The sequence below is a fragment of the Pipistrellus hanaki genome, assembly GCF_964339955.1.
Source record: "Pipistrellus hanaki genome assembly, chromosome: 7".
In the NCBI taxonomy this organism is placed as follows: Eukaryota; Metazoa; Chordata; class Mammalia; order Chiroptera; family Vespertilionidae; genus Pipistrellus; species Pipistrellus hanaki.
The window spans coordinates 35,934,561-35,961,483 of NC_140509.1; the positions used below are offsets into that span (position 1 = coordinate 35,934,561).

Genomic DNA, 26,923 nt, shown 5'->3' on the forward strand with positions numbered 1-26,923 from the left:
TCTCAGAACCTATGATTTAGAATCTGGGACTGGACTTTAGATCTAGATTTCCAGCAGATGCACTTAACTTCTGACAAGTTTTCAATCTGGATCCATGTCTGAGGATACATTAAAAAAATATACTAAATCAGAGATGGAAGATCACTTACCTAGATGATCAAAAACTCTTTAAGTCTGTTTTCATTGACTTCTTCCAAGTTAGGTCTTCCTTGTTCTGTATTTATTAGTGTTAGTATGGCATATCTTTTTACATTCTTTTACTTTTATCTTATTTGTCTTCAAACTGAAAGTGGGTTTATTGCAGGCAGCAGATAGTTGATACTTGGGATATTTTGTCCTAGCTAATAAAAGGGTAATATGCAAATTAACCATCACTCTGTCACAAAGATGGTGGTGCCCATTGCCACAAGATAGCAGCACCCAGTCCTCTCAGCCCCACTGGAGTTCCCCAGTCCCTGGGGGGTGGCCACTGAGAGCGGGCAGTGTGAGTGGATGACGACGACGAGGCAAGTGTTCCACACCCGGCCGTGGATGGGTCTCTGGGCCACGGAGAGCCTCTGGGCAGCTGGTGCGAAGCAGTCAGGCCCCGCAGAGAGCTACTGGTGCATGGATTCATGCACAGGACTACTAAATCTAAAAATCTCTATCCTTTTAGTAGGTGTTTTTTGATCTTGTACAATTTGTGTGATTATTTATATAGTTGGATTCAAATATAACATTTTCTATTTTTTCTGCTTTTCTCATCTGTTCTTTTTTCCTTGTTTGTGATTTTCTGCTTCATTTTGGAGTTATTGAACATTTTAATTTTTCCTATTTTCAATGAATAGCTATAACTTTTGTTTATGTTTGCTTTTTTGTTTTTGGACTTTAGTGGCTGCTTTACAGTTTCTAGCTACATCATCCAAGATATAAAATTGAGCCACATATATAATTTGTATCTTTTCATATATATACATACATATGTATATACACACACACACACACACACACACACACACACACATACACACACACATATATATATATTTATTGATTTCAGAGAGGGAGGAAGGAGACAGATAGAAAAATCAATGATGAAAGAGTATTGATTTCAGAGAGGGAGGAAGGAGACAGATAGAAAAATCAATGATGAAAGAGAATCATTGATCAGCTGCAACTCGCACATGTGCCCTTGACTGGAATTGAACTGGGACCGGTTCAGTCCATTGAGCCAAACCAGCTAGGGCATAACTTTTCTTATAGTCACATTAAAAAAAGAAGTTAAAAGGATCAGGTGAAATTAATTTTGGTATAATTTTTATTTAATCCAATATACATGAATTATTACTTTAACCTGTAACAATATTAAAATATTAAAAATTCTGTTATTTTTCACACTGTCTTTGAAATCTGATATGTATTTGACACCTACAGCACATTTCCTTTTATACTAGTAATATTTACAATGCTCAAGATCTACTTACAGCTAGGAGCTATAATAACAGACAGGGTGTGTGTGTGTGTGGGGGGCGTGTTAAAATAATGTATTTTCAACTTAACACAAGTAATATACCACTTTCCATACAGTTGAAAAACCTTAAACAATAAACGTGCAATTCTCTCCTCCAGGCTTCAGTGCCATTATTGTTATACTAGAGGCCCAATGCACAAAATTTGTTTAAGAGTGAGCCTTCGCAGCCATGGTGGCTGCTTCAACCCCTCCCTCACAGCTGCGGTGGCTGCCTCCATGCGGCTGCAGCCCTGGCTTCGTCCAGAAGGTTGTCCAGAAGGACGTCCTGACAGTCATTCTGCTGTTGGGCATTCAGTCATTTTGCATATTACACATTTATTATTATAGACTAGAGGTCCAGTGCATGAAATCGTGTGGGTGGGGTCCCTAAGGCCTAGCCTTCTGCGATCAGGGCCATCTTCTGCCCACTTGCCAGTCCCCAGGTTGAATGCCACCTCCGCCACCGGGCTGTCAGGTCATCGGGATCACCAGCTCATCCCTGGCTGCTCCGGGGCTCAGGCCTGTGGGAAAGCGGGCGCTGCCGACTTCACCTCCATGCACATGTACTGGGCTGGCCACTGATGGAACCTGCTGCCTGCTCCAGGTCACTCACGTGAGTGCTGCCACTGCTGCCGCTGGGGCTTGAGGCGCTGATGGAAGCTGTGGGGCATGCCCATGACCTAACTGCCCTGACGTGAGAGGCCCCAAGCAGGCAGTGCATTCTATCAGCAGTCAGCCTCATGCACATGCATGGAGGTGAAGTTGCCGGCACCTGCTTTTCCACAGGCCTGAGCTCGAGCAGCCAGGGATGAGCTGGTGATCCCAACAGCCTCATAGCCAGCCTGGTCCTCCTGCCACCCACCCTGATTCCCCCGTTCACCATCACTGATCCATCGGAGCCTTTGGGCCAGGGGCAGGGACCAAGAGGTCAGCTGTTCACTCACCAGTCCCCAGTCCCACCCTATCCCGCCCCACTCCTAGGCCAGGGGTGGTGGGGAGGGACCGAGAGGTGCTCAATGCACCTCATGGCGACCAATCGTTTGGTCATCACAGACACTGGCTTTTTTATATATATAGATGCTTTACTCCTGTATATGTTATAAATCTGACAATACACTGTTACTACTGTTTTTACTTTACATAGTTACTATTTTAATGACATTTTTTTAAATAAAAAAAATGTCTTGTCTATGTTCCATTTTCAGTGTCCTGTACTCTTTACGTAGGTTTAGCATTTTTCTGCCTGAAGAACTTGCCTTAATGTTTCTTGTAGTGCAAGTCTATTAGTAATTTTTTCAGTTTTTGTTTTTTTTTGTATGTCTGAAAACATTCTTATTTTTCCTTCAAAATGAAAGATATTTTCATAGGGCCTTTAAGTCTAGGTTGATAAATTTTTTTCTTTCAGTATATAAAGCTATTTCTGCAAAGTCTCTGGACTTACATTATTATTGTTATTCTTATCATGGTTCCTTTTTATGTAATTTGTCTTTTTTCTCTGAGTTTTTTTTTTTTTTTTTTAAGATTTTTCTTTTTATTACCAGTTTTGAGTAATTTAATTATGCACCTAGGTATAACTTTTATAAAGTTTCTTGTGTTTGGGATTATTTGTATTTCTTCAATCTGTTGCCTATAGTTTTCACCAAAATAGGCCTCTTTTTTTTTTCTTTTTTCTACAAATATATTTTTCAGGTCTCCTTTCTTTCCTTTAAAAACTCTAATTACATACATTAATCAACTTTAAGTTTTCCTATTGCTCATAGATGTTTTGTTTATTTAAAAAATATGGCCCTGACTGGTTTGGCTCAGTGGATAGAGTGTTGGTCAAGGGCATATATCTTGGTTGCGGGCACATCCCCAGTAGGAGGTGTGCAGGAGGGAGCTGATCGATGTTTCTCTCCCCTTGATGTTTCTTATTCTCTATCCCTCTCCCTTCCTCTCTGTAAAAAATCAATAAAATATATTTTTTTTAAAAAGGAAAAAAAATGTATATACACTTGAGTGGCCAGATTATTATGATATCTAAATGCATAATAATCTGGCAACTCAGCGTATATCCTATATAATAAAAGGCTAATATGCAAATTGTCCCCTTGACCAGGAGTTCGTCCAGCAGGCAGGCAGGCTGGACAACTACCCATGTCCCCTCTTCCTCGCCAGGCTGGAGGGACCCCATCCATGCACGAATTCATGCACAGGACCTCTAAAAGTAATAATAATAATAATAATAATAATAATAATAATAATAAAAAAATGCACACCCACACACACAAACACACTGAGTGGCGAGATTATCATGTGTTCAGAGGTCATAATAATCTGGCCATTCAGTGTATTTTTATTGATTTTAGAGAGGAAGGGAGAGGGAGAAATAGAAACATCAATAATGAAAGAGAATCATTGATTTACTGTGTCCTGCATGTTCCCCGGGGATCAAGCCAGCAAGGAAGCATGTGCCCTGTCCAGGAATCTAATCCTGACCTCCTGGTTCATAGGTCGAAACTCAACCACTGAGAAACACTGGCCAGGCTTGTTTACCTTTTGTGTGTCTTTTTACTTTGTGTTTCTTTTTGCACAGTTTTTATTGCTGTTTTCAAGTTTTTGATCTTTTATTCTCCATTGTCTAATCTGCTGTTAATCTTATCCAGTTTTTTCATCGCAGGCATTGCCCTTTTTATCTCTACTTGTTAATTTTGGATCTTCTCATATACCCCACATCTAAGAGTTACAGGAAAATTTAAAGTTGATTAATGTATGTAATTGGAATTTTCAAAGGAAAAAAAAAAAAGACCTAAAGAATATATTTGTAGAAAAAAAGAATTGGTGGAACAGTAAATGCATTCCTACTAAAGACAGTGTTTTATGCAATGGTGCAAAGGTGGTGATTAACCAACCATTTTGCTCTGCTCAGGTAAAAATACATAGCCAGCAGGTATGTAAACATTCATTAAGTAAAGAAGGGCTTTCTTGGTGGCTTAACCAGAGCTGGGGAAGGCGAGGGTTCTAAGCACAGCTTCGGAGTTATCGAGGGACAGATGCAGGTAGTTTGCAAAACAGACACACCTGTCCTACCAGAGCGCATGCCATGATGCTGGTACCACAGACTTCTGGTTGCCTTAGATCGCAAAGTCACTTAGCACAGAGCCCCGCTCAGGGATACTTTATACTCGAAAAGTGACCTTTCTCTGATGATTCCTGAGCCCTTAAGTGAGACAGGCTCGGAGGATGAGGGACTAATGAGCAATCGTGAAGGGCGAGTTCTGCGCACAGTTCTGACCAAGGACAGGCCTTGGCTTGGAGGCAAGCACGGAGCCACTTATGGGCAGTGGAAGGTCACAAGCGGGGGCTCTGGCACGAGGCACTGAGATTCCTGAGCTGCAGCAGGACTGAAGGAAGCGCGGTGAGCCATCCTTCCTAGCCGCATCCTCCCGAAGAAGCCCGCAGTGAGGGGCGTGGAGGACGAAGGAATGGGGCGGCGGCCAGGGAGGAGGACTTACTCTCCGGGCACCTTTTAGGTCCACAGGCTGGGAGCAGGGTCCCCGCCCCTGTTTTCCTTTTCCCGGGTCACTCCGCCCAGGAGTGGCTCCCGCTGGGACAAGAACGTGTGGCTGGCTAAACTGGGAGGCGCAGGAAAGCCGGTCCCACCTGGAGCCTGCGGACTAGCAGCACCGGAGGCGTCCCCGCCAGGACCCTCCCCGCCCCGGACGCAAGTAGAGGAAGGGGCGGTGCCTCCGCACACAAACCAATCACGACAGACGCTTAAACGTGGCCACGTGACCACCGCCGACCAATAGGCGGCCGTGGCCTGGGCAGCGGGGAAATTCAAAAGTGTTTTTTTCGGAGAGGGCTTCGGATTCCTTCTCTTCTCCCGTGGGCCACGGCTTTCGGGCGGCGAGTTCGGCCTCGCGAATGCATCGGGGGACGGCGGCGGCGGCCAGGGAATAGGGCGGGCCGGTAAGTGCCGGGGGCGAGGCGGAGGCGGAGGCGGCCCCGCGGGGGAGGCCTCGTAGGGCGCGGCTAGAGGAGCTGGAGAGGGACCGGAGGCCTTGCTGCCCCTGCGGGTCCGGAGGATCCCGGAAGCCGGAGGTGGGTGTGGACCACGCTGGGATGAGGGCCTGGCGGGGCGCTGGGGGAGAGTGTGGACACCCGAGATCGTCTCCCCCAAAGACACTTCCTCTCTCGTCGTGTTGTGTGTGAGAACAGGGAGAGGCGATGCGGGCTGCGTTCTAACAGTTACCTTTCGAACCTGACTTCTGGAGGTGATATCTACTAGGTGCTCAGTGAAATCGCCCCTTTTCCCTGTGAAACGCGAGGTCACGGGCGGCATTGATATCCATGACCCTGGGCTAGTGGGTGGATGTGTGAGAATGACAAAGTATGAGATCGACGGGAAGGCAGCAGGTACTTTGTTGACCAAACATCACCACCAATGCAGATGAGCAAGTGCTCAGTATTGTATGAATGCAGTAGGTGCTTGGTATTAGAGTAGTTAAATGAGCAAATCAGGGTTCTGCCAGCAGTGCACAAGAACAAGCCTGCCCATATCCCATTTGTCAATAGAGGGCTGTGATGTTAGAGCCCTTGCAGTGTACAGGGTTTGCTCACAGAAAGCAAGTGACGTACAGAATGCTTATTCACGTTTCCAAAAGGATTCTTCGCATGTCGTCTATATGTCGCTACCAGAATCCAAACAGTCCATCCATCACATTTTCTTAAATGACAGAACCTGCAAATGGCCCAGATAAAATAATTCTGGGGGGAAAAACTGAAAGGAAGGCATTTAGTATATAGAAGGAAAAAAATGTAACTTTTGTAAGGAGGGGCAGCAATTTCTGTTTGTGCAGTGGAGGTTCTGTTAGGAAGAAAACAGTAACTAGCCTATTGGTAACCTTGCTGACAAATGTCAAATATATGCGTTTTTATGCACATAGCTTCACAAATACTACCTCCCTTGGTGTTAACATTGTGTTCACATAGTAATACTTTAGTCTTTTAGGTTCTAAAAGGCTGGTTGCAGTGTTTTCTTCTCTTTGATTCTAGTTAACATAGGAATTATGACCAGTTCAATATTTTTCCTTAGAAATGGAGGCCGAGGATTTAAGTGGCAAAGAATTGACAATTGATTCAATAATCAACAAAGTGAGAGATTTTAAAAATAAATTTAAAAATGAAGACCTTACTGATGAGCTAAGCTTGAATAAAATCTCTTCCTCTTCCGATACCACAGGTGAGTACCCTTTAAGGTAAAGGAATAAAAAGTTAACTACTGTGTGTTCACAAAATGTACTTTTCTCAGTAATTGATACTTACCAAATAGAGTACTGTACACACACTGTATATTTTAATTCTTTTGTCTGGAAATAGTCCCAGAATATTAAAAAGAAAACAAAACTTATCCTTTATTACAGTGTACTTAGAGGTAGTTTTCTTAACTCTCCAATTATTGTCAGCTGTTATTTCTGCTATTAGTTGATATACTTGCTATTAATTGATGTACTATTCTTGTTTTCACTCTTTTTTTGCTGAAAACAAAACATCTCACCGATCTTATGAAAATTATGTATAATTTAAAATCAAACACCCAGTTTTTGATGTGGAGAGTCTTTCTATTACTCCCTTGACCTTTCCCCCCCCCCTTTTTCCTGGCTTCCCTGCTATCTCTCCCATGTGCTAGGTCAGCTCTTACTCCAGTACCTTTTCTCTTATCCTCTGCCATAAATGAACACAACTCCCCAGATATCTGCTTATTCTTAATTTCTTTAGATCTTTGTTCAAATGTCAACTCACCCATTAAAATAGTAACCTGCAGGGGTGGGAATCTGTCCTCTTTCTCTCATTCCTGTTGTTGTCTTGTTTCCTAGCACTAATCTCCTTATATATGACTTACTAGTGTGTTTACTGTGTATCTCCACTAGAGTGTGAGTTCCCTGAGGACATGGTTTTTATCTGTTTTGTTATATTTACACAGCTTAGAATGGTGCCTGACACATAGTAGGCACTTAAATATTTACTGAATGATGAATGAGTGAAAGTGCCCAGATTTTAGTAACCAACTTGTATGAAAAGTATTAGCTCAGAAGCCTAATTTACTACATTCAGATTGTTGAGGTCGTTTAAAAACTGACCTTTAGATAAGTTTGTGGTATCTATTCCAAATGTTATATGGATGAAGGATTGAAAATAAATGGAAGAATCTGTAATCTCTTCATGATAGCAGATCATATTTACTTGAAACAACCTCAAAACCAATTGTTTTGATGGTAAGCAAATTCTTAGTAGAATACCACCATATTTTATTATGTGTATTTAAAAAGAGCTATCAAAGCTTGTACACCAAGTTAGATGAGTCCTTATTTAAAACCCTCAGCTTACTCAAACTTGTAACTACTTAACCTATATTGGTAATTGGGATGTACAACATTAGATTAAAGATTGAGGATGACTCAAAGATGCTTAAAATCATGGTTTCTAGATGAGAAGAACTTATTAAAGCACTATGCTGTATGTAATGTTTTTTGGCAGCAAATAAATGCTAGCACAATAAATACAATGCTTCAAGAGTTGAATGGAGGTAGAATAGGATACTCAGAGGCATGAGGACTACATCTGCAAAGACACTTTTTTAGATATTTTTGCAAACTGATTTGTAGGAAAGCAATGGGAATCAAAACTGGAAAATGAAGTTAAGAGCAGACTAGATTAAATTAAAAATAAAGCAAAATTATGAATGTGCTATAGAAAGCAGAAAGTAATTTTGTTAGCAAAAGTAAAGATTTAACCCTTGTCAAAGGTAACTGAAACCGATGGAAGGAAAGATAGTTTCCTAGAATTTAATCATATTCACTGGTGATTGAAGTATCGTAAACGGGAGACTGACATTTAATCCAAATTGTCTTTTTATATTTTTATAATTTATTGTTGAAAGTATTACATATGCCCCCCTATTTTTCCCCATTGTCCCCCTCCAGCCAGCCCCCTTTTCCCCCTTCAGGCCTTCAACACCCTATTGTCTGTGTCCATGGGTTATGCATATGTGCATATAAGGCCTTTGGTTGAGACCTCCCACTTCTCACCTTTCCTCTGAGATTACGTACTCTGTTCATGCTTTTGTGTCTCTGGAGAAAATGTTGGATTAAAAAAGGTTACAATAGAAATGGGTTAATTAACAGTGGTCGGCAAACTCATTAGTCAACAGAGCCAAATATCAACAGTACAACGATTGAAATTTATTTTGAGAGCCAAATTTTTTAAACTTAAACTTCTTCTAATGCCACTACTTCAAAATAGACTCGCCCAGGCCATGGTATTTTGTGGAAGAGACACACTCAAGGGGCCAAAGAGCCGCATGTGGCTCGCAAGCCACAGTTTGCTGACCTCAGGGTTACTATGTTTCTAAGTTTTTAATGAACTTTCTAAGCAATTTGGTACAGGTGGTAGTGGGACAGCCTTAGGTTATCTTTGAGTAGTTAGGATTTTAAAGTAGGATTATGCTATTATAGCATAAAATTTTCTTAGATTACATGTGTTTTTTTTAAAGGCTACTTATAAATAATATTTATTTCCATTTTTTCCCTTCAAAATTCACAACTTTTTAGAGTACAGTATAACCTTATTAAAGATATCCATGCAGTAAATTAGTTGCTGATATTGACACAAATTGTTAAAGTTTTAAAAAGAATTTTAAGGAGTTTATGTACATTGATATTGAGAGTATAAATATAATTTGAAGGAAAAGTGCAATTTGGCATTTGTTTTTATGTCTTTCTTACTTTTGTTATGGCATATTTTGTTTCTGTTATTCAGATAATTCAGGAACTGTTAACCAAATTATGATGATGGCGAATAACCCAGAGGACTGGTTGAATTTGTTGCTCAAACTAGAGAAAAACAGTTGCCCCCTAAATGATGTCCTTTTAAACAAACTGATTGGCCGTTACAGTCAAGCGATTGAAGCACTGCCTCCAGACAAATATGGCCAAAATGAGAGTTTTGCTCGAATTCAAGTGAGATTTGCTGAATTGAAAGCGTAAGTATTAATATTTTAACTACATTTAACTAACTACGTCACACAGCTATATTACAAAAAAAGTAAAATGAAAGCATAGTCAGGATTACTTGTAAGAAAATTAATATTTTTGACTAGATTTTTTTTTTGCTTATAATTAGCAAGTGAATAATGTAAACTCTCTCTACTATGTACCTATCTCAACAAGCTTCCTATTCTTTTTTTTTTTTTTAATATATTTTATTGATTTTTTACAGAGAGGAAGGGAGAGAGATAGAGAGCTAGAAACGTCGATGAGAGAGAAACATCGACCAGCCGCCTCTTGCACACCCCCCACTGGAGATGTGCTTGCAACCAACGTACATGCCCTTGACCGGAATCGAACCTGGGACCTTTCAGTCCACAGGCCGACGCTCTACCGCTGAGCCAAACCAGTTTCGGCAACAAGCTTCCTATTCTTAACTGCCTGAAAAGATTTTTAAAAATAACCTACTCGTATTTATTTATTTATTTATTTATTTAAAATATATTTTATTGATTTTTTTTTACAGAGAGGAAGGGAGAGGTATAGAGAGCTAGAAATGATGGATGAGAGAAATATCGACCAGCTGCTTCCTGCACACCCCCCACCGGGGATGTGCCCACAACCAATGTACATGCCCTTGACTGGAATCAAACCTGGGACCCCTCAGTCCGCAGACCGACACTCTATCCACTGAGCCAAACTGGTTTCGGCTAACCTACTTGTATTTAATTTTACACACAGGAAAAATAATACTCGAGGGCTTTTGGAAAATAGAATGAAGAATCATCAAACTTAGGTAGCTGTGTCCTTTTTCTTAGAATCTCACTCTGAAATCTCTATTGCAGTATTCAAGAGCCAGATGACGCACGTGACTACTTTCAGATGGCCAGAGCAAACTGCAAGAGATTTGCGTTTGTGCACGTATCTTTTGCACAGTATGAACTCTCACAAGGTAATTTGAAATATCCAGTCCAAATTTTAAGTAAAAGATAACTTCCTTTGTAACTCATCCTAATATTACATCATATATATGAAGAAGGAATTTGAAAGGTATGAAAGTTGATCAGATGAGATTATGGGGGAAGAATCTCACCAAAATGGAAATGCGGAGAATATTTGTTATACTAGCTCTTCTGCTTGTAAGGAGCATCATCTTTGTGTTTATTTAGATTCAGGAAACGTCTGAAGGAAAGTGGCTTCTTCACTGAGTACTTGTGGGAAGAAGGATAGAAGATACTGAAGCTAGAGCTTGGATAAGCTTTTCTTATGTTATGGTTTCATAGCGCTGACATATACCTCAACTATAAATGTGGCGTTAACTGGTAGTTCCCCTTTAGGAAAAAGAAATTGTAAACAGCTGTAGAAGCTTTTATTTTTTTTTGCTCACCTGCTTCTTGAAATAAATAGGACCAGGCCAGTCTCTTCCTCAGACATTTTTAGCCTAGCCATTCACTCTTCTCTCTTTCTCATTTTCTGGGGCCTCGGGATCTACCCTCAGTCTATCCTTTTGGCCACATGTTCCTATTTTCCCTCAGCTTTGTTTCTGCTCCATCCCTGATTCCATTTATCGCCAGATACACACATTATCACTATTGGTTTGGTTCAGCCAGAATCCCCATAATAGTGCCCAAAGCAGAGCTCAGTAACTGGAGAGTATTCTCTAGGGTTGAGGTTGGAGAAAAGCATTGTGCAAACTCCATGCTTTTTAAAGAAAGTTTGGTCAGGCCTTTAAAACCTGTATCTTTCCTTCATGCTACCTAAACAATTTTTGAGATATTATGGCCTGTCAATAGCAAGTATAAATTTTACATCTTCAGAACACATCCTATATAATAAAAGGCTAATATGCACATTGACCGAACGGTAGCACGACTGGTGGCTATGACATGCACTGACCACCAGGAAGCAGACACTCGATGCAGGAGCTGCCCCATGGAGGTCAGTGTGCTCCCGCATGGGGAGCACCACTCAGCGAGAAGCTGGGCTCAGCCAGAAGTTGGGCTCAAGGCTGGTGAGCATAATGGCGGTGGTGGGAGCCTCTCCCGCCTTCGCAGCAGCACTAAGGACCCCTCGGAGCAACGTTCAACTGCTGGCTTAGGCCTGCTCCGGGCCTCTAGTAAATATTGAAAATCTCAGATTCTGATCTGTAAAAAAGAAATACACTTTACCTCTACCACTGCAATATAGTAATAACCTCAAGGTCAAAATTGTGATTATTTTGAACAGGCTTGATGAATTAAGAAATATGCAACATCTCTGAAGTCTTATGTGTAGTTTGGTGTGTATGTGTGTGTTCATAGGAGTGGAGGAGATTTTATAGTTTTTATCAGATTATCATAGGGGTCTGTAAGCTCTCTGTTTACCAGTTATCTAAGCCTTTTTTGTTTCCTATCCTAAAATGTTTAATACATGAAATTCTGACGCCACTATCAATAAATGTAGACTGAACCACTATGAAATCTTACTAATAATAGACAAACATGTAAACTGCCATACCTCACAGCGGATCAGTGAGTATGCAAATTAACCCAACAAAGATGGCGGTTAATTTGCATGCGTACCTGGATCCCAGGAACATCCTCGGCACCCAGGACACTCTGAGCCGGCCATCGGAGGGGCAGGGGCCTAGCAGGCGGTCAGAAGGGTGGGACACCCCCTGCCCAAGCAGAGGCTTTAGGTTTGGGCAGGAGCTGAGCCTGTGATCAGAGGGAAGGTGGGGGGGAAATATCAATGGAAACATATCCTCAGGTGAGAATAAAAAGAAAAATAAAGAAAGATGTGTCATATCCTATGAAAGACACATCTTGAAAATGCCTAAGGAAAGTTGCCATTTTTTCATGGTGAAGGGACTGGAGTCCGTGTTGATAAAAATACCTTGGCGGCTGCAGTGACTGGCAGTGGCTGCAGCAGCGGAGTGATGGGGCTGGTGCCTTCCCCTGATCAGCCCTGTCGCCTCCCACAAAGAGACTATTATAATCTCCAGGGCTTAGTTTTCCCTTTGCCTAAGTTCCCTGAGGGTCCTGAGGTTCTTCACTTTATAACTGTTTTGTTATATTTCTTTTACTTTTAAAAATAAACTGTGGTGATACACTAAAACATAATTGCACCAGTCACATATTATACAAGTTAACCATTTGAAGTAAAGTGTTGATCAGGAGTGGGGTTGCTTATTTGCTTATGAAATAAAGCTCAAGAGACTTGAAATGAGTGTTTTTGGCTAAAGCTTTTTAATTGTTTTCAAGGTCCTGACAAATAAGAATCTGGAGAGTGAAGATGGCTGCACTAAAATAACAGTCATTTTTTACTTTCTTAGGAAATATAAAAAAAAGTAAACAACTTCTTCATAAAGCTGTAGAATGTGGGGCAGTACCACTACAAATGCTGGAAATTGCCATTCAGAATTTAAACCTTGGAAAAAAGCAGCTGCTTCCAGAGGAGGAAAAGAAGAGTTTATCAGGTAAATGTATTAATATGTGCTGAAACTTTTCTGCGGTTGATTACCTGTGAAAAAGGATTAAGGTTAGTATTTTATAGCGCTTGATTCGGCAGTACATGTACTAAAATTAGAATGATACACAGAAGATTAGCATGGCCCCTGCGCAAGGATGACACCCAAATTCATGAAGCATTCCATATTTTAAAAAAATAATTTAAAAAAAGGTTAGTATTTTATAGAAAAACTAGTGGCCTGCACGAGTAGTAGGGTGTTTCTCAGCTCAGCCTGCATCCTCTCCAATCTGGGACATCCCTCTCGCAATCCAGGACCACTGACTCCTAACTGCTCACCTGCCTGTTTGCCTGATTGCCCCTAACCACTCTGCCTGCCATCCTGCTCACCCTGAACTACCCCCCCCCCCCCCCGCCAGCCTGATCGCCCCCAACTGCCCTCCCCTTATGGCCTGATCTACCCTAACTGCCTCTGCCTCAGCCCTGACACCATGGCTTTGTCCGGAAGGTCTCCCCGTCTAATTAGCATATTACCCTTTTATTAGTATAGATATTGATGTAGAATGGTCACAATATAAGTTTGAATTTCAGACTTAAAGGAGATAAGGCATTTAGAAGTAATGAAGTCTTTACTATTATGTAGATATTTTGTTGTTGATCACACTTTCACTGGTAACACATTAAAAACTACTCAATCTAAGCAGGAGAATCACTTTTTGTGTTTGGAAATAGAGCTTGTGTCTTTACCCTGGGGAAACAATTATGTGATTATGAAACAGTTATTAAATATAGTTAGACAATTATCTTTGAGAACATCTTCATATCTGCATATCTTAGGGACAGATCTATGAATTGATTTTAAATATTCTTGTGAGATTACATTTTTGTGTATTCTATATGTCTTTACAAATTTAATCACAATTTCAAACATTTTACAGCATTACCAGTATTAAGTGCACAAGAATCATTTCTCAGTTCACTTGGACCTTTACAGAATAGAGACATCAGTTGTGATTCCAGAGGACAGACTACAAAGGCCAGGTTTTTGTACGGGTGAGGAAACTGAACCAATATTTTAAATGCTCATCATACATTTATATTATTTATATGTTTACATACATATTTTCATGTAAACGTGATAACCGTGTTAGTAGTTATTGAAGATACATATTTAATGTTATTGTTTTTACAAAATGGGGGTATTTTCTTTCTGTTTAGAGAGAACGTACCCCCTCAAGATGCAGACATAGGTCATCGAAATCCCTTAAAACAAACAAACAAAGCTAAACGGGTAAGTTAGTTTTAATTTACTGTGATTAAGCTGGTAGTGGTAAGGTCTTTGTTTATTTCCTAGTTGGTTACTTAATGTTTCGAAACATTTTTAGTCATGTCCTTTTGGAAGAATCCCAGTTAACCTCCTAAATAGCCCAGATTGTCATGAGGAGACTGATGACTCAGTTGGACCAAGATTTACAAAAAGGTATGTTTGGGTTTTAATTTTTTGCTTTGTTTTCAAAATTGATGGCAAAATGATCTTAAAGTCTTTTACTGCATAATAGCTATTATGATTAAAATTGTATTAGTATTAAAGGTTACCAAATCTAAATGTCAGGGACAAAGAAATGAGTGAATATGACTATTTTGCCTTTTCATTTATTGAAATTACTCATTAGCCCTGGTAGATATGCTCAGTGGTTAGAGCATGGGCCCACACACCAAAGGGTCGTGGATTTAATTCCCAGTCAAGGGCACATAACTGGGTTACAGGTTCGATCCAAGGCCTCAGTCAGGATGCATGCGGGAGGCAACCAATCAATGTGTCTTTCACATTGATGTTTCTCTCTCTCCTTGCTTCCCTTACTCTCTATAAAAATCAATGGAGAAAATATTCTCAGGTCAGAATATTTTAACAGCAACAAAGGGATAATTTAAAAAAATAAAAATATTCATTAAAGGGACTATTAAAATATAGCAAAAATAAAGGAAAAAACATTAAGACACCTGAAGCTTAAAAGACTATGCAAACATTCCCAAACTCCTGTTGTTTGAACATTTTTCACTTAAATCAGTAGCCTTTCTGGTAAAGGTTTCTTCCTAGTGTGTATTTAGAAGGGGTGAAGGAAGTCTGGAAATAATTTCTTTTCCAGCCGTCATTGGGAAGGAAGATGAATTCATTCATTTCTTCAGAAGCTGGGGGATCAAGAATTGGAGCAGAGTAGGTAGAGATAAAATGTTGTTTATTACATCCAATGCATTATCCTTCTTCTTTCAGCTAGGGTGTTTATTCCCTTGAAAGAAATGGGAATCTGGTTTCTAGCTTAGCTAAGGGGCTTCTGGCCTATTCCTAACTCTAATCGCTATATAACATCATTTCTATTTGAAAAGTCTCTTTCGATTCCAGAGAATCACTTGGCAAGTAAACTTTAGAAACACAACTGATGGTTTTCAATTTGTGTCTTCTAAAACTTCTATTATACTTAGGGTTCAACACATATTGATATTAAAAGAACATTTTGGTTGTCAGATTGTTAGGCTCCAAAATGTCAGCTTAAGTTCCAGAATGTATTAACTTGTTATCTTCATTTTAAATATCTAGCTGAAGAATAGTTTCTCACACTCCCAGGAAAACAAAAACAAACCAGTTATCTTCCTGATTGTTATGATAGACTGTATGATAGGCCCTATGGAAACCCATAGAGTGTTTATAGTCTAGTTTCTATCCTTAAGCTATTTGCCATCTGAAGTGAAGTTCTACCTATTGCTGTTCCTTTCACCTTTCCCACAGTCACATGATAATTTCAGTTGTTACTTATTACATAATGAAGTGTGTAATTACCTGCCAATCTCTATCACATTTTTAAAAATATATTTTTTATTTATTTCAGAGAGGGAGAGAGACTGAGAAATAGCAATGATGAGAGAGAACACTGATCAGCTGCTTGCTTCATGCCCCCTTCTGGTGATCAAGCCTGCAACCTGGGCATGTGCCCCAAAGGAATCGAACTGTGACCTCCTGGTTCATATGTCAGCATTCAACCACTGAGCCACACTGGCCAGGCCATTTATCACTTTTAAAATATATATTTTGATTGGTGTTTAGAGAGAGAGGAAGGGAGAGAGGAATAAACCATCAATGTGAGAGCAGAACATTGATCAGCTACCTCCTGCCCATTCTCCACCAGGGAATCCAGCCCACAACTCAGGGATATGCCCTGACCGGGAATCAAACAGGCAGAACAGGCAACCTTTGGTGTATGGGACGATGCTCAACCACTGAGCAACACAGGCCAGGGCCAATCTCTTAGCAATTTTGTCATTGTTCAGCACTTAACTTAGTCACATTTGTGCTAGAATCTTGCTATTTTTAAAAATATCTTTCCAAGATATTTTATCCCTTTAAAAAAATGTATAGTTAAAAAGCCAACTTTAAAATGGGAAAAATAATAATATATTGAAAACATTGACTTCAAATTAAATGTTAAAATTATTTTGTTTTGTGGGCAATAGACAGACCACTAAAACAGAATGCCGAGAGGTGATAATGCCTGGATCTAAATCGAGTGAGAATGATTCCTGTGAATTAAGAAGTTTAAAGGTAATTCCATTTTTGAATTTTTATATGGAGCCAGGGTTCACGGAGCTTTTTCTGTGGAAGGCAACTGACAGTTTATACGATACCTTTAACAGTGTTCCTGAAGCTGCTGGAGATGTAGGATGCTAAGGGGAAGTGGTATAGAAGTCCTATACCCAGTCTTTCTCCCAGACTGAGGTGGAGATCAACTATTTTCTGGGATAAATGAAGTAACACTTCTTATGCATGTGCTTTAGCAGACTCAGTGGCCTAGGCTTGGGAAAGCATTACCCCCAGCTTTTAGTTTCTGTGTGTTTAATCATATGATCTCTCAGGACATCTTAAACAAAAAGGAGAGAATAAATTGTGATGGGAAAGGTCTGATGTGCTGATATGGCAGAGCAACGTTGTGGACTTTAGTAACCGAAGTTTTAGTCTCTAGTGCACTGATTTTAGGGGTTATACTATCCTTATTGTACTTGAGTTAGGCCCCTGGCACCACAAAACAGGCCTTTTCAATTGTATACTCTTTATAATTCTTCTCTTTCATGGTGTTTGCTTTAAAATAATAATTTTAACTAATCACAACTATCTTAGAGAAGAATGCAGTTTAGTTAAAATTTTACTTTCTGGATTTAGAATAACTGTCTCATACTTACACACTCCTTAATTTTGACGAATGCTGTTATTTTTGGTGATAAAATATGACCATAGTAAAAAAAAATAGTGAGTTACATTTTATGTTAGCTTCAAACTTTCTAACCTCACTCTTTAAGTAAACATATTTTAGCAATTGATTACGATGCTTATTAAAAGCAAATTGGCCAAAAACCCACTGCATGGAAGAACATATTTGCCAATGTTATCTCCAATAAGGGTTTAATCTTTAAAATTTATAGGGAACTTATCCAACTTAACAAAAGAAAGATACGCCATCCAATGAAAAAATGGGCAAAAGACCTAAATAGACACTTCTAGAAAGAAGACATACAGAATGGCAAGAGATGAATAAAAACATGCTCAAAGTCACTAATCATCCGAGAGATGCAAATCAAAACAACAATGAGGTACCATCTCACACCTGTCAGAATGTCTACCATCAACAAACTACAAGTGCTGGAGAGGATGTGGAGAAAAAGGAAACTCCATGCACTGCTGGTGGGATTGCAGACTAGTGCAGCCACTGTGGAAAACAGTTTGGTGTTTCCTCAAAACTTAAAAATGGAACTTCCATTTGACCCAGTAATCCCACTTCTAGGAATATATCCCAAGAAAACAGAAACACCAATCATAAAGGATATATGCACCCCTATGTTCACAGCACCACAATTTACAATAGGTAAGATTTGGAAATCCTAAATGTCCATCAGCAGATGAGTAAATTAGAAAACTGTGGTATATTGTCCTGATCGGTTTGGCTCAGTGGATAGAGTGTCGGCCTGCTGACTGAAAGGTCCCAGGTTTGATTCTGGTCAAAGGCATATACCTTGGTTGCAGGCACATCCCCAGTGGGAGGTGTGCAGGAGGCAACTGATAGATGTTTCTTTCTCATCGATATTTCTAACTCTCTATCCCTCTCCCTTCCTCTCTGTAAAAAATCAATAAAATATATTAAAAAAGAAAACTGTTGTAAATTTACACAATGGAATACTACGCTGCTGTAAAAAAAAAAAAAAAAGAATTCTTATCATGTGCAACAGCATGGATGAAACTAGAGAGCATTATGCTAAGTGAAATAAGCCAGTCAATGAAAGAAAAATACTACATAATCTCACTCATTTGTGGAAAATAAAGAGCATTTAAACTGATGAACAAAATTAGAGAGGCAAAGAAGCATCAAACAGACTGTCAAATTACAGTGCGAATGCTGGGGAGGGTTGGGGGAAGGTAAGAGATCAATTGAAGGACTTGTATGCATGCACATAAGCATAACCAATGGGTGCAAGACACGAGGGGGTGGCGGGCGGGGGTAAGAGCATATGGCATGTGCCGGGGATTAGGGGAGGCTGAGAGAAGGTCAATGGGGAAAAAGGAGACATATGTACTACTATTTGTAGTACTTTAAATAATAAAATAAAAAATTTTAAAAAAAGGAAAACAAATTGGCCAAATTTTTTATTATGGTCATTCCTATTGCTATAGCCAGTAATTCAGGAAGTTAATCTTTGCTAGGAATATGTGAGTCGACATGTGATTATAATAGATTATTTCCCTAGCAATATTTCCATATAGATAAGACTTTAGTATATTGAACACTAAGACAAATTAGTACTACTACTGCTTATAACACTTTTATTATTTATATCTTATTTCCATATAGTCTATTCAAAATATCCATTCCAAGGAACCTCTGGTGTCAAATGAGAAGAGTTCTGAACTTATTACTGATTCTGTAACCATGAAGAATAAAACTGAATCAAGTTCTCTAGGGAAATTAGAAGGTAAGAGTGATAAAATAGATTTCCTTAATTAAGTAAAGCTATACTTTGGCCCTGGCCAGTATAGCTCAGTTGTTTGGGCATCATCCTGTGCAGTGAAGGGTTGCTGGTTTGATTCCCAGTCTAGGCACATGCCAGAATTGCGGGCTTGATCCTTGGAGGGAAGCATGCAGGATGCAGCCGATTGATATTTTCATTTCCCATTAATGTTTCTTTCCCTCTCCCTCTAAAGATCAATTAAAAGGAAAACACAAACACACACACACACACTAAAAAGTAAAATAAAATTTAAAAAGAAAGCAAAACTACTTAGTTGTTTGTGGATGCTAACCAGCCACCTAATCCTATATAATAAAGATGTAATATGCAAATGGTCATAACCACCAACCGCATAATGATCGGATCACGGATCAGCAGGAGGATGGGGCAGTGAGCTACAAGTGGGCAGCAGAAAGCTACAGGAGGGGCAGGGCAGCAAGCTTGAGGTGGGGTTGAGGGTAAGGGAGACGGGGGAGCTATAGGAGGGTGGGACAGCAGGTGGAGAGCTACTGGAAGGTGGCAGCAAGCTACCGGCACACAGATTCATGTGCAGGGCTACTAGTCATATAAGACCTTGTATTTCAGTTGAATTATAAAGAGTGTATAAAAAGTATTGAATTTTTTGCTGTAGTGCACTTAACACCTTCAGTATAATGAATAGAAGGCATGACAGGTGGCATTGTCTTATTCCATATTTTATTTATTTTTTTAAATATATTTTTATTGATTTCAGAGAGAAAGGGAAAGAGAGTGAGATAGAAACATCAATGATGAGAGAAAGTCATTGATTGGCTGCATCCTATATGACCCCTACTGCAGATTGAGCCCATAACCTGGGCATGTGCCCTCACCGGGAATTGAACCAGTCACCTTCTTCTGGTTCATACATCGATACTCAAACACAGCCATGAGCCATGCTGGCCGGGCATGAGTGCTGATTTTTTTTTAAAAAATATATATTTTATTGATTTTTTACAGAAAGTAAGGGAGAGGGTCAGAGAGCTAGAAATGTCGATGAGAGAGAAACATTGACCAGCTGCCTCCTGCACACCCCCTACCAGGGATGTGCCTGCAACCACGGTACATGCCCGTGACCGGAATCGAACCCGGGACCTTTCAGTCCGCAGACCGATGCTCCATCAGCTGAGCCAAACTGGTTTTGGCGTGGGTGCTGATTTTTTTATTAAACTCTTCTGTGTTTATTGAGTTGGTCATATTTTTTCTTCTCTTTTCTGTTATGACAAATTAATTTACAAATGTTAAGCAAACTTTGGATTTTGGAACATATACAACTTGGTCATAATTTGCTATCCTTTTGTATATCAATTGCAAATATTTTGTTTAGAATTTTTGCATCTATTATGATAGGAATGAAATATTGATATTCATAGAATAGAAAATATCTTGTTAAGCCTCTTGTTTAGAAACCCTATAAGTAAATTGTAGGCTAGTTTTAAGTAAAATTTTTGTTAAAAAGTAAAGATCTGTGAAAAGTGGTGAGTTAGCTTCTTTTTATTTGTAAGACTTTATGGCATAAATATGTTTTTATAATTTTTTTACTTATTTATTTACTTGCTTTCTGGTAAAACGACCAGAAGAATTTAAATTTAAAATGGTGCCTGATGGTAAAACCCTAATTAACTAGTTAATAGGATAGCCATGTTGCAAGTTTATAAAATTGACTTGTTAAAAAGCAAGTTGTCAACAACTAGCCTAAAGTTATTAGTTTCTCTCTTTGTTTTTAAGAGCAAAATGCTAATATTAGTTTGTAGCATGTTCTAGTGTTTATACTTAATTTTGTCATTGTAAAATATTATTGCATTTTAATGATAATAACAAAAACCATTTCAGAACCTAAAGAAGATCAAGAACCAAAGGTTCCAGAAAATAACCAAAAACAGTGGCAATCTAAGAAAAAGTCACAATATGTAAACCAGAATCCTGATGCATCTTTAAATCAATGGCAGATTCCAGAAATAACCCCAAAAGTTGATACAGAGGTAACTTTCTTTCCCCTTGTGTAGCATGGCCGTTGTTGAAAATGTGATGACCATGTTAAATGTTTTCTTATTTTATTAACTCTTGTGTACCACATTTAGTAGAATAGTTTACTTAAAGGATGTTTTTATTATTCACAAAGTAATTAGTAAGTCTTAGGTTCAGTAAAAGTATATGTCAAGATGAACTCTTCTATTTCGGTAGTGTTTCTAGATTGCTAGGAGGCTGGTGTAGGATTAGCAAACTAGTCTATGAGTCAAAGCTGTTTCTCAGCCTGTGTGTATAAATAATGTTTTATTGGCATATTGCCACACCTACTCATTTACTTCCTATTTATGGCTACTTTGAAACTATAACAGCAGAGTTGAATAGTTTACCACAAAGACCATCTGGTCAATAAAGCCTAAAATGTTTATGGTCTTGTCCTTTACAGAAAACAATATGTTGCTCTTTGCACTTGTGCAATGCAAAAGCACCTGACAGTTTACTGTTGTCATCCTCATGGATGGAATAGAAAATAGAGACTAGACAATGTATATGAATTTATAACAGTAGCTAGGGGCCATTTCAGAAGGAATGATGTGGTAGACTGCTTGAGAGCCATACCTATTTTAGTCCATGGTCACACTCACATTTCTTAGTTACAGTCTAACTCAGTGGTTCTCAAATATTTCAGTCTTAGGACTCCTCACAACCCCCCCAACCCCCCATTTACTCTCATAAATATTGAGATACCGAGAGAGCTTTTGTTTACATTGGTTATATTTAGCTGTATTTACTATATTAGAATGTAAACCAAGAATTTTAAAAATATTAATATATTAAAAATAACAATATACCCATTACATGTGAATATAAATACTCATTTATGAAAAAGAAGTTTTGTTTTGCTTTATTGCAGTATAAATGACATATAACATTATATTAGTCTTAGGTGTACAATATAACATTCAATATCTATCTATATAATAGAGGAATATGCAAATTAGCCAGGACACTGTAACATCATGACCGAACAGCAGGAACCTGAGGCTGCATGACGCCTGGCCAGGCTGCGTCCTCCACCCCACAGGGCTTGACAGGGGGACCTCAGACCCTGCCCCTCACCTGGCGTGGCTTGACAGGTGACCTCAGGTTACAGACCCCTCCCCTGCACCAGGTTGGGGATCTGAGGCTGCACCCCTCGCATGGAGGGGCTTGATGGAGGTGGGGTCTCCCAGGTTTGGGTCTCACCTAATGGGGGTGGGGCCAGCCAGGTCTGGGCCTCCTGCATTTTCGAAGGGTGTGCAGGTGGTGGGCAGGACTTGACTCTAGGCCCCTCGGCACACCCCAGACTCTGACAGGAGGGAGATTTTCATAGACATTTTACTAATTTTCTTTTATCTCTGACACTTCTATTATAGAGAAAGGGCAAATAGCAATATTAAAATATTTCCTCTAATTCTTTTTTAATGTGCACAAATTTCGTGCACTGGGCCACTAGTTCAATAATAAATAATGAAGTTCTGAAAAACGCTATAACATGGATGAACCTTGAAAATAGGCTACGTGAAAGAAGCCTTATATTATGTGATCCCACTTATAAGAAATGTTCAGAATCTGCAAATCTATAGAGATAGAAAATAGGTTAGTAGATTGGACATTAAGACTGGGAGGTGTGGAGAATGGTGCGAATGCTAATGGATACAGAGTTTCATCTTAGGACACTAAAAATGGTATGTAAATAATAGTGGTAGTGATTGCACACTCTTGTGAATATATTAAAAACTACTGAACTGCCCCAGCCAGGTGGCTCAGTTGATTAAGCATCATCCCTATACCAAAATGGTTGCAGGTTTGTTTACAAACCTAGGGCACATACCTAGGTTACAGGTTCAATCCCTGGTCAGGATGCATGTAGGAGGCAACCAATTGATGTTTCTCTCTTTCTCCCTTCCTCTCTCTCTAAAATCAATAAATATGTCTTCTGTGAAGATTTAGAAAAACACACAAAAAACCCCCCACTGAACCACATAGGAAAAAAAGAAAATAGGCAATTTACCTGAGAGCTACAAAGTTCTTGTTGTTATGTCCACGTCATTCCTTCTCTTGTCTTGCCGTTTTGAGGCTCTGCCTTCTGGAATACCATCCTGTTCCTGGCTAATTGCTAATTAATAATTACAACATCCTGGGGATTCCCCATCATTTCTTAAACATATTGGGCTGTGGATCACTTTTATTTACTTTAAACCAACAACTGTCCTCTTTTTGTTTGTTTGTTTCTTTCTATAGTTTATATATCACTAGTCCACAACTAGCTTTCAAATTCATAACTTCTTCCTCCTTCATGACCACAGTCTTAATTTTAATTAACTATACTTATACTATATCCTTAGTTCTGATCTCCAAAATCTCATATGCAAACATCCCACTCTATGACTATAATATTTATATTCTCCTGTCCAGTACCATTAGTTTCTCACTACCACCCTGACCACTAATTCAAATATATATTTTAGAAAATCTTAAATGAAATGGAAAATTTATCCAGGAAAAGAGATACAGTGGCCATGCTAGCTATTTTCAAACTTAAAGGACAGAAAGTAGAAGAGATTTATGCATTGTGGCTCTCAAGACAATAATGTGAACCAATAATGTGACTTAATCTAAACATCTGTGAAGTCTTCCTAATATATATAACTCTGTCCCCAAATTGAAGTGAACCTCTTTATGCAGTAGTGAGTACACAGTTAATAGTGTTCAAACAAAATGTGATTCTCTCTTTGGTTAAGATGCTGTTGAACAGGGGTTGGCAAACTTCTCTAAAAGGTTAGTAGGCTTTGTAGACCAGAATGGTCACTGTTATAATTACTCAAGTCTTCCTCTACAGCATGAAAACAACCTTAGACAATATGTAAACAAATGGGCATACCTGTGTTCCAATAAAACTTTATTTGCAAAAACAGGCAGCAGGCCAGATTCCGCCTACAGGTTGTAATTTGCCCATTTCTGCTGTAGAGCAGTGTTTCCCAAAGTGTGGTACGCGTACCCCCAAGGGTACGGGAAGAGTTTGGTGGGGGTACGCGTTGCACCGGAGTTTGGTGGGGATATGCACTGCACCATGCTTAGCTGCGCCTAATTCTACGTTCTCATGAGTATGAGGGGTACTCAGCGTTACGAAAATTGTAGAAGGGGTACACATATGTCAAAAGTTTGGGAAACACTGCTGTAGAGGATGGTCATTTACCATTGCTTTGGGATTTATAGGAAATAAATACATGTCTCTTATGAGGGAGAAGGTAAGTGTTTGCTATTTCAGATTTTGATAAATAATAATTATTTGGCCATTTTGCCCCGAGACATAAAGTGGGGAGTGTGATTTTATTGATTAGAGAAAGAGTAGTTTTTAGGAGAATGGCAGGGTACTTATTTAGATTATAAAATTTCAATACTGGTTACAATACACCTGATGGTAGAGAATATTAGATACTGTTTTGTTAAACAATACTGTGTATCTTCCGTTGACTTGTAATATCTTTGAGCAAAATATAACAGACTTTAGAATTTAAAGTGGAAAACACGGTATTCAGAAGTTATTGAAAATCTGTAATACATATGTCTACCTATTTTAACATGCTTTTTATATGATTTTATTTTATTTTAGAAGTTTTTTTTTCTTTCTTTCTTTTTGTTTAACAGAAACAAACCACTTTTGAGCAACCTGCCTCTTTAGTTTCAAAGCAGTCACCACCAATAGCAGTACCAAAATGGACTGACCGAAAATCTGTTTGTAAGACACCCAGTAGCAGGGCCCTGGAGGATTATATGAACTGGTAATTACTTTTGACTCTTAACTTGGTATAGTAGAAATAACATGGGCTTTGGGGTCAGATAGATCTGGAGTTGCTTTCTTACTTCAAGACTTTTAAAATTCATATTATTTTTCTCAGCATCATTTTTCCCCCCACCTGTAGAAGGGGAGGTGAAGGTAGCTATAATATATTTTTAAGGATTGTTGTGAAGGTCTCTGTCATATTGTAATCTGTACCTGCAACCTATAACTACTCTAAGTATGCAAAACTTGATAATCATGCATTGCCACATGGATACCTCTTTAATTGAGAGAGATATTTAAAGGCCACATTCTTAGAGTGGATAAAGGGTGGATATACTTTATAGCAAAGGAGGTGTTAGTTGGAATGTAATAGTTTCTGAGAGGGGTTGCTTTTACAGGTCACATGGTTCTGGGAGTGTCCAAAGGTACAAGACTTGAGTGGATAGGAATGAAAGATGAATAAAGAAATTGGATGGTCAGTGCTAATAGGAAACTTGGGGATATTACAAAAGCAAGTTAATGGCATTCAAAGAAAGGAAGTAAAGGGATGTGACACATAATATTCTGAAATTAGTGGCTATACTAGTATTTTTAATGTCTTATTACAGGATAACTTGATGATATCTTTTGCATTTCATGTGCATATCATCTTTGATGTTAATTAGAACTGGCCTTTAGAGTACTTACAACCTAGTCTCCTACCTATTTAATACAATTCTGCTATATATTACCTCATTTTATTATACTAAGTATATTTTAAAGAATGATTGCTAACTATGATAGTGATGTAGTTATTTCTTGTGAAATTAGATTATTTAGTTGTCAACAAATATTTGTAGACCTCTTTGCGCCAAACACCATTCTAGGTACTGAGGATGCAATAGTGAATAAGACAAGCAAAGCGCAAATGCCAACTGAATGGCTTTCAGCTCAAAGGTCAAACTTCTCTGATGTAATTGGCTTTCAGTTGTTTATGGCAGGCTATTATAGAACATTAATGTTAAAAAGCACTCATAAACTCTGTGATCAGCCATAGGCTGACCTATACCTTGGCTAAATTCTTATAGAATAAACCCAACTCCATATTTTAAATGCCATCTTACTTATTTTGCAATTCAGAAAGAATTCCTCCAAAATAAAATTTCTTCTAATGGGTCTAGGATAAATAATTCAGATTTATTATGAAAACTGACTTTGAATCTCTTTGATGTAATACATTTACGTTTACATTCACCTTTAAAATCACACACAAAAACTGAGTCTAAATCTTGTTTTTAAAATTTTAATGTTTTACATGTAAAAACTACCTTTCTTAGTTTTAGGACTCCAGTTGTAAAGAACGACTTTCCACCTGCTGGTCAGTGGTCAACACCCTATGGCCCACCTGCCTATTTCCAACAGCACCAGCAACAAATACCCGTTACTCCTCTTCAGAATTTACAGGTTTGATAAGCTTTATCTATGATGGTATATGTTAAGGTAGGATCCAATTCAAAGATTTTTTTTTTTTTACAGCATCGAGTAGTTAGGGAAAGTCTTAAGGGCTTGTCAAACATGACCAAGTGAAGGGGCTGGAGGCTTCCAAAAGAGGTCAGTTTCAGGAGGAAACTGAAAAGAGGCCAGAATATGGCTGGAGTTCAGGAAGGAACAGGGGTGGTAGGTGAACCTTAGGGTCTTGTTGGGCCCTTGAAGTTTTACCCCATGAGGGACAGGAAGCTATTGGAACTGGTTGGAGCAGGAAAGTGAACTTATTTGCATTTTGAAACAACTACTTTGGTGACAGTGAGGAGGAAAAGCTAAGGGGAATGTGGAATGTCCTGTGTAAGAAACTGAACTTCCCATTAGTATTGAATTAGAAATAAGTCAGAATTACTTTATTCTACAAAACAATGATAACAAAATTAAAATGTCAGCTGTTAGAGGAAAATGAATTGAACTGCTTTCTTCCCTCTCAGAAATGTTCTGTTTACATATGAGAGGAAGCTCCAGGAGAAAAGGGGTTTGGGGCATAGTGAAGTATCTTTATAAAATCACAACTTAATGAAAGATGATAGATATATATTTCAAAGCCTTAATACTTTCTTACCGAAAACATAAATA

General features: G+C 38.9%; 1 protein-coding gene across 1 annotated transcript in view; it reads left to right on the plus strand.

Moving 5' to 3' along the window:
- The first annotated feature begins 5,291 nt into the window (after positions 1-5,291).
- Positions 5,292-26,923, plus strand: part of TTK (TTK protein kinase) — a 40,705-nt gene continuing 19,073 nt past the window's right edge. Inside the window, exons 1-13 of the mRNA XM_084890415.1 lie at positions 5,292-5,440; positions 6,567-6,713; positions 9,290-9,512; positions 10,362-10,468; positions 12,830-12,973; positions 13,902-14,016; positions 14,182-14,254; positions 14,349-14,443; positions 16,471-16,558; positions 18,855-18,975; positions 20,863-21,011; positions 24,688-24,821; positions 26,140-26,266. Of these exons, the coding sequence (XP_084746541.1) occupies positions 6,569-6,713; positions 9,290-9,512; positions 10,362-10,468; positions 12,830-12,973; positions 13,902-14,016; positions 14,182-14,254; positions 14,349-14,443; positions 16,471-16,558; positions 18,855-18,975; positions 20,863-21,011; positions 24,688-24,821; positions 26,140-26,266 (1,521 nt within the window). The 5' untranslated portion in view covers positions 5,292-5,440; positions 6,567-6,568. The remainder of the gene's footprint in view (positions 5,441-6,566; positions 6,714-9,289; positions 9,513-10,361; positions 10,469-12,829; positions 12,974-13,901; positions 14,017-14,181; positions 14,255-14,348; positions 14,444-16,470; positions 16,559-18,854; positions 18,976-20,862; positions 21,012-24,687; positions 24,822-26,139; positions 26,267-26,923) is intronic.